The sequence below is a fragment of the Hippocampus zosterae genome, chromosome 15, assembly GCF_025434085.1.
Source record: "Hippocampus zosterae strain Florida chromosome 15, ASM2543408v3, whole genome shotgun sequence".
In the NCBI taxonomy this organism is placed as follows: Eukaryota; Metazoa; Chordata; class Actinopteri; order Syngnathiformes; family Syngnathidae; genus Hippocampus; species Hippocampus zosterae.
Window position 1 is genome coordinate 4,639,511 of NC_067465.1, and position 8,262 is coordinate 4,647,772.

Consider the following 8,262-nt stretch of genomic DNA (forward strand, 5'->3'; position numbering starts at 1 on the left):
CATCGGACCATACACCATATCTATTTGACTGCAATTGCGGAGAGGAAGAGGTCGCTTTGGACATTTAGCTTCTCCCGCAGAGTTCATATATGTTTGTTTGCTTAGATTTATTTGTTTTGTCTTTTGAGCCACTCCATTCATTTTATGAACTGGAATGATGGATAATTCATCATCAATTTTTGTATTTATTTTTTTAATCTGTTTAGCCTAAACGTGACTACAGAAAACTTTGTTTCGTGTCCACTTTCGCCATTAAACTACATGTAAAGTCGTAAACTACTAATCCTGTACTAATCATGAAGGCGCTTTCTGAGCAATCACGTGACCGCGCCCGCAAACAATGACGTATTACGCATGCGCCCCACAGCGCCGGCACTTTCAAATTGTTTGCATTAGCATCGTCGATGATTAGCATTAATACGTCACCTGAAAGTATTCCCAGTCCCGAAAACCACGAAAGCCGTCAACGTGCTTTTCCAATGCTCAAATCCGAACAGTGATGAACAAAACGAGCTACAATGGAGGAGGTAAGAGAACGGTTTTTTTTCTTCTCCTAATTGCTCAATTGGGCGAGTAGGCGACCTTCATGCGGTTCCTTAGTGCCGCAGTGTAGTGTTCACATGATTTTTGTTCAAAATCAACACTCGCCACCATCACCTTATCATTACAATTATGCCCAAGATTCTATGGCAGCAGTACACAGATACATGTCAAAGTTACTTGCAGAAAATCTATTTGTAGATTTTTCCCCCCCTTATGTTTGTATAATTGAGATCAAACTTAATTAAAAGACATTTAAACGAAACATTCTGTTCTTATTTGGGTTTTGAGGCAGAGTAAACTGTTCCAGAACAAGCAGTGCCTTATTCCGTTCATTGTATTCGTGGTGAAATACTCTTGTTTGTTTTTTCAGGAGAGTCAAATCAACTTCAAAGCTTTGAGGGCCAAGTTTCAGGAGGAAGCTCTTCTGGCCCAGACCAAAACCACTCGACCAACTGTAGCGGAAAAGCCCAAGAACCTTCCTCCTGCTGGAGGCCACTGTAGTTCCGTGGTTAGTAGTATCAATATTGCCACAGAAAACAAGACAACAGTGGTTCCCAGAGTTATTTTCAGAAATGAACTGCGAGCTTCTGGTGGAAAGCGGTCAACTTCCTCTCCGGCACAACCTCCGCAGCTCTCCCCCTCTTCTCAGCCCATTAATGGAGACGGCAGAACAAAAAAGCAGACCTTCAAAGAACGGCACATGCCTCAGGTGCTTCCTGTCCTGTGCTCTAAAGAACACAGGTTTGACCCTCTAATCAAAAAAGAGTCACCACAAGAACAGGAGTTGGTGAAAGAAGTCCCACAAATAAAGCCCAAAAAGAATAATTTGCTGCTTGCTTTGAAGTCTTCCAGAGTGTCGAAGTTTAGCTCAGAAAGTGAAGAGGAACCCACATATGCTGAATTGACCACAAGACCTGCGAGTGCTCCTGGCGAATTGCCTTCTGTGGAAAAGCAAACCTCAGAAGATGGCGTTTCGCTCCAAGGGGACCAATTACCCGCAACGCGCCGTCTCTCCAGTCCAGATGTCTCGGTCTCTCCTCCGTTACTTGAGACAAGCGTCGACTCTGACAATCGCATCATTAGCACCTTGGAGAGGGCCAAGAGGAAGTTCTCCTGCCGACACATATTGATTTCCAGCAAATCCAAAAGTCTGCGTTCTCCTGACTTTGCCTCGAGCGAGAGGCCCTTCCTTTCGTCGCCCAGGAACGTGGAAAATACGGAGCCTGACCTACCTCCGCTACCGCCGCCACCCGTTGGACTCCCGCACCTTGCTTGCATCTCTGCGCGACCGTTCTCTAAAGTCAACAACTCGGCTCGAAGTATGTCGCAAACATTTTTCTGTAACTGTATGAGCTCACTTATTTGACATTTGTATCTTTCTTTCTTTTTTTCCCTGACCTTCCAAAGAACCTGCATTTCTCAAGCCGTATCGCCCGGATAAAGCTGAAGGTCCTTCTGTCACGACTGACCTTCATTCCCATTCGAATCCTCAAAAGAATCCTCTGCCTGACTTGAGGTCGCTGGGACCAAAGCCAGCGAAGCCTCGCAGACCACCATTGGTATCTCTCAGACATGACCAAAAACCAGTTCATGGTGTGTTAATGTGAACTTTTTCTCTCTTTTTTTTTTTTAATTCGCCTCCCCCCTTTAATTTGTCTGGACACTGCTGAATGTGTTTTGTACTGCAATTTGGATACTTGTGGTTAGAGTGGGCATCTGCTTAAGTGCTAATATCTCTCTCCGCAGAGGTGTTAAAAGATCTCAGCCAAGAGCCAATTAAAGGTTCCGAGTCCGAAAAGCCCACCTCCGGTGCCGTCCTGGATGCTCCCGTGTTCCCGGACTTTGAGAATCCGGAGACGGAGCCCACGCAGATCGAAGCTGTTGATATTGCCGCTTTAGATCTCAAGGTTCTAGATTTGGGTGGCCTCGGCTCTCCGCCTCCTGCGCCAGCTGACCGTGGCGTCCCCGAATCCAAGACTTCACAATCTGACACGCGTACTTCCGAAGTCGCCAGTGAAAGCTCTGTTGCCCAACAGCTGAAAGTTGGCAGTCTGAGCGGAATACCTTCTCATCCAGCCAGCTTCCCTGAACCATCAAATCTGACAGAGTCCATCACACGTGACCGAAGGAGCCCGAGCCAGGACGTGATCGTTCCCCCTCCTCCTCCTCCAACGTCTCGTGCTGATGAGGCGGAACTGGCGGCTGCCGAGTCCCGCTGTGCTCGTGATGAAACTGAGCTCCGCTTCCAAGCGGCCCCGACGAATGAGGACACTCGCACACGCGCAAGGTGAGAGTCAATGAGAGTCAAACTTTTTTTTTAAGATAAGATAAGATATCCTTTATTTGTCCCACAATGGGGAAATTTACAGCCTCCAGCAGCAAGAATGTATGTAGAAAGAAGAAGAGAAAAAAAACAACAACAAACATCTTTCAATTAAATACAATATGAACACAAATGGATAAATCGCAGTACTATTTACAATTTACCTTCACATCATTTAATTATTATTATTATTATTATGATTGTTATTTTTTATTCCTCAGCCTGACAGCAGTCGGTAGGTAGGTATTCGTCCCACACTGTGGAAATTTACAATTTTTATTATTTATAATAATAAAATATAATATATTTTTTATAATATAATTGTAATAGATGTATTATATTTTTAATTGGATCGTTTGTTTCAGCGACCCCAACTATGAGTGTGACAATGTATATGAAGATGTGGAAAACATCAACAAGTTCTTCTTGTGCCAGAACTCGCGCAAGCAGAAAGGCAATCTGAAGAGTAAGCATACTTCCTTAATCTAACCCCCCCGCCCACCCCCCCCCCCCCCACACACACCTAAAATGACCTTCTAAATGTAACCTTTTTCTTTTAGATCCATATGCTGACAGCAACCTTCCTGCGGTAAATAATTTTACATCTGATTTATTGTGATGTCCTTTAAATGAATCTTTCTTCACCGTCTGCGCTCCTAAATAATAACATTTTTTTTTTTTACCTCAAGAAAGAGGAGGTGCCTCTTCACATTTGGCCACGGAACCCATGGTATGAAAAGTTTGGTTTGATTTGACCTTCATTTTTGCCGGATGGAGGATCGCCTTTGATTTTTTTTTTTCCCCTCATTGTGCTTTTCAAACAGGGGCAGCATATCGGGAGAACACTCATCCCATAATCTTGTCCACGGGTATATCGCGCATCACTCGTTCGTAATTCCATTGGAACGGATATTTTGCACTGCAAACTCCTTCCATTTGCCTTCACCTCAGTCTTCCCGGCATATGGTTTTGTTCACGCTCAACCAGTCGCGCTTGTAACTTTTTAATGGAAAACAAGCCTTTTGTTGTCGCTGAACAGTCCATCTTTTTTTTTTCTCTCTTTCAACTCTCAGTAAGGAACGCCAAACCCCCAACACTACTGCTGACTATAAAGAACTGAAGAAGAGAGAGAAGCAGCGACTGGAGAAGGAGAAAAAGGAGCAAAAGGAGCGAGAGAAGAAGGAAAATGAAATGAAAAAGAAGTTCAAAGTAGGCCTGGGTGTTATTTTGTGTCATATTTTGAAAGATGCACGTTTGTAGCGTGTCAAGCGCAGAAACGTCACACTGTTGTAGCTCCCCTGTCATATATTTTTCAAATGCTTCTGCTGGCGCCCCCGATTCCCATTCTTTGGCAATGTCATCGGTGATTTGCAGATCAAACAAATGAACTGCGATTAAACAAAAAAAGAGATCAATCTCAACAGCTCTGATCGCTTGCTGCAATTGCGGACTGACTGGTTGGGGCACTCTTGCATCATAAGATGTAATTAAAGGAGAAGTCAACCCTCCAATTTTCTTGATAATATGTTCCATGTTCCTCCGTTAGTCCCAACACGGTATTCTCATTAATATCGCGTTTGTGGAATATGAATTAAGCGTCAAAATCCACAGTTTTTTTTTAATCACCGGGGGCAGCCATTTTGCCACTTTCTGTCAATTGTAAATGACATCACAGTCACTAAGGGCTGAAGTAACAACCGGTTACGGCTCGCCTGTTTTCTGAAGCTTGAGCCATGATGCCAAGAAATGATGTCCAATGTTTTCTAACTGTTACCAGAGGGGGGAAAAAAGCAAGAGTCTATTTAGGGCTCTATTTATTTGTTCAAGTGCACCTGGCAATTAGATGGGACCATTAGAGTGGAGGTCACAAAATCGTCAGCCATCTTTAATGCTTATAAAAATAAAAAGTGATGTGTTGCATGTAGAAACGCGAGGCGGTGCCTGTGTCTCTAGGTGACGGGCGATGAAGAGCCCATGTACCACGCTAAGGTGATGGTGGCGAGCAAGGTCCGCAAGAATGACCTGCCCGTTAAAAGCGGCGACACGGTCAGCATCATCCGGACCACCAACTGCCCCAAAGGCAAATGGTTGGCCCGGGACGCGCGCCACAAATGTGAGTTGAAATGCACGGCAAATTTCGGCGGGCCGCAATTTCTGTTTCGTGGCGTCTTGGAGTGGCTGTGCGCTGTCCTGGCTCTCACAGACGGCTACATCTCCGTCATGAACGTGGAGCTCAATATCAAGGAGATGCTGGAACTGGGCAAAAAAGCCCAAGCGGCCGGACGTGGCGCCAACCCGGATGGGGACACGATCAGCATTGGCAGCAGGTGCGTCACACCCGAGCGTCAGTGAGCATCATCGGCCGACGTTTTCAACGTCTCTTTCTTTTCCAGATCCTCAAGCCACCTTGTGGTCACGAGCAGTTGTGAGTATCACAAACATAGGCTGGCCACAGCCTATGTTTGCTAATGCTAATGCTAATTGCTAATGCTGTAGCAGGTTGATGCAGAGAAGGACATGACCAAAACCGGGCTACTAAAATAATTGTATCATTAACGACTTTACAAAACATCCATTCGGCCCGCTACACAGGAAAACAAACCAAAAAAAAAAGTGTTGGAGTGATTATGCTTGGTTGACCTAAAATACCGTACTAGTCCAGAGAAGTCGTTGTATAATTAACAACTGTTATTTTATCATTCGGAAGGAATTTAATACAGGCGTTGGACCGGGTCTCTCGGTTGCTACCCTGTCAAACCTCGACTGTCGACAAACACGCTGCTAATCAAAGCCATTTGTTTTCTCTCAGTCACAGACGACAGTGAGGAGTGGGCCTGCGAAGATGAGACGCTCTCGGCCTGCTACGCTAGCCAGTAAGGGGGAACCGCTCGATTTTTCTCTTATCGTAGCACAAACCACTCCTTTTGAATATACTGCCTGAATTTTAGTGACGGACAACAAAATGGTCTTGTCTCCATTTTGAGGCTTTGTCAAACCGCGGCAATTTGGTTTCCGTGTAATTTGGCTTTTGCACCAGCCACCAACTCAGGTGGGCGGAGCTGAGAACGGACCTTTTCGGAAATATTCGCTTTTCTTTCTAATATTCTGTCCGCTGTGTTTGAATACTGAAAGGATCTCATCTCGGTTGATTTAAAAAAAATTAAAAAAAACTTTTTGTTTAAAAAAAGAAAAAAGTGGCCCTCTTTTAATTGAACACAAAGCTGACATTCACAGGAAGCCACAACTTATTCTGGCGTACGAATGGCAACCGGTGTAGTCACAGCTTTATTGTACCTTCTGCCATCTCACGGAAAGAGCATTTTATTGTTCTACCTGTCATTGTACAGTGCCGGCATAGATAGCTGACCAAATTGTCATTAACACTGGAATCATGTTTGCACAGATGTAGCGCAGTGATGATCTCACAAGGCACCCCCCCCCCCCCGGTTGTGGATCACTGATGTTGATTGTACAAAAAAATCAAATCCCGTGCACGATACTATGGACAACTTTGATGAACCTCACCGCAAAACAAAACAAACTGCTATACTTTGTCATTTTTGAGTGTGGTTTTTTTTTCACCCTTGCAGCATTCCCCATCAAACCACCTCATTGGCCGAAGCATGTGAGTACATTCGATACTTTTGAAGTTTCACACCAGAGACGGTCAAGTCGTTCCTTTCAAAAGTCAATGCCAGCTCCGCTTGTGTTCGCTGTCCGTAGCGATGTAGCGGAAATGCGTTTTGGATTTGCCCGTTCTTCATTCCATCGGTCTTGTCTCTCTGTCCTTTTGCTTGCGGCTTCGGCACCGAGCCCGTCCTTCCTGACATGTGCCCCCCCCCCCTTCTGTCCTCTGGTGTGTGTCACTTTGACAGCAGATGACCTTGCGAGCAAACAGCACACATTGAGTCATGCCAACGTTGAGGATCTGCACACTCAGTAAGTCCAATGCGCACAATATGAATGCAGATACTTGAGAAAGAGTGAACAGACATGTCACTTTGGCCACTTGGCGTCATTTAAATTATTTTCCGCATATTACTTTGTAGACTTAAAAAAAATAAAATAAAAAAATCCGGTAGCATGTGATGTCGTTAGAAATGGGTGTATGATATGTTTGTCATGTTATAGTGGAACCTTAAAAGTCTTTTTTTTTTTTTTTTTTAATTTGGACAAATTCCTAATTGGATCAAAAATGATGAATATATACAGATGCCATTTGTACCTTTTTTGGCAATGTTGTACCTTTTTTGGCAATGTTTAGTATGTTTTCTGATTTTATTTATTGAGTAACTCGTGGAAATATTACTTTTCAAGGAAAAGACATGAAGCCCTGCAGAAGCTTGCCATCTTCTTTGAACAAAGCAAAGATGAATTTGGTGATGTTCCTGATAGCGGGGCTCCAACTCCGACAAAGTACGTTCATTATCTTTTTATTTTTTGGGTGAAAATTATCCTCATGCTTTTTATATCTGTATATTACAATGTGTACTCATCGACAATTTTCTCCCCTGCCCCCCTCTCCTATTCTGTCTGGATCCCCAGCCCTGACCCTCCAAGTAAGTGTTTTCATGGCTCCGACTGTCGCCGTGAACGTCAAGCTCACTGATAGTAGAGCTGCCTAGTAGAGGCCACAAAGCAATTGCATTGAAGGACAGTCTCCAAGACTGTTTGAAGTGTTACATTTGAAGTGTGACTTTTTTTTTTTTACCAGGCTTCTTGTGTGCTGTTGAAGAGCCCCCTTATACGTGAGTATCGATTGTATTCTGTTTGTGTTTTATTTTTATTCTATTTTTTGTTTGTGGTATACTCCTACATTGACCAAGACTGACTTCACTTGTTGTTCCGGATGACAGTGAACAAGAAGTGGACTTCTCAGAGCTGGGACTCCTTCCTCCTCCGCCATTATATGCTGACACAGATTGAGTTGAAGCATCTGGTCGAATTAGAAACTGGACACTTACTTGAGTAACTAATGTGCACGCAAAACTGTGGGGAAAAAAAAAAGATCATCCTTGGCCAATTAAAATAAGCATCCTGAACAAAAGTTTTTTTTTTTTCTTCTTGCACGAGCCAAGTTGTACGTGTGTTTTCACTTTGTTTGATGATGCATAGCACATCTGGATCACATTGTTTCTTTTGTGTGTTATTCAACACTGTTGTTGCACAATACAAATCTCACCGCTCCTCACATGCAGGAGATGAAGCATTACTTTTCTTTTTTTTTTTTTTTTTGTCCACCCCTACAAATGTTTTCCATTTGTGTTTTGTTTCTGGGTTAAGTATAATAAATAGTGTAACACCCTTGTACGTATTTTAAAGGATGACAGTCGCTAAGGCTCTTCGGTCGCTTTATTCCCACAAGCGGTAACAGAACTTTATTCAACTGCCGCGAT

The 8,262-nt window shown here is 43.7% G+C and overlaps 1 protein-coding gene across 2 annotated transcripts; it reads left to right on the top strand.

The window, feature by feature from the left end:
• The first annotated feature begins 132 nt into the window (after window positions 1–132).
• Window positions 133–7,858, top strand: si:ch211-188c16.1 (uncharacterized protein LOC562677 homolog). 2 transcript variants are annotated; one of them, XM_052087620.1, is made up of 19 exons: window positions 133–527; window positions 914–1,862; window positions 1,951–2,136; window positions 2,290–2,830; window positions 3,232–3,332; window positions 3,427–3,455; window positions 3,556–3,596; window positions 3,691–3,735; window positions 3,940–4,075; window positions 4,820–4,979; window positions 5,070–5,193; window positions 5,260–5,291; window positions 5,676–5,739; window positions 6,457–6,491; window positions 6,745–6,805; window positions 7,184–7,282; window positions 7,412–7,425; window positions 7,581–7,614; window positions 7,723–7,858. In XM_052087620.1, exons 1-19 carry the CDS (start codon window positions 519–521, stop codon window positions 7,790–7,792), a joined length of 2,730 nt encoding a protein of 909 aa, XP_051943580.1. In that variant the 5' UTR covers window positions 133–518; the 3' UTR covers window positions 7,793–7,858. The 2 variants fall into 2 exon arrangements, with proteins under 2 accessions (XP_051943580.1, XP_051943579.1); XM_052087619.1 differs by having other exon boundaries at window positions 134–527; window positions 6,742–6,805.
• The last annotated feature ends 404 nt before the right edge of the window (window positions 7,859–8,262 follow it).

Coding starts and splice junctions, on each gene's coding strand:
- si:ch211-188c16.1 (XM_052087619.1), top strand. Junction 5,740..6,456: donor TCGGCCTGCTACGCTAGCCA/GTAAGGGGGAAC, acceptor TCACCCTTGCAG/CATTCCCCATCAAACCACCT. Junction 6,806..7,183: donor GTTGAGGATCTGCACACTCA/GTAAGTCCAATG, acceptor TTACTTTTCAAG/GAAAAGACATGAAGCCCTGC.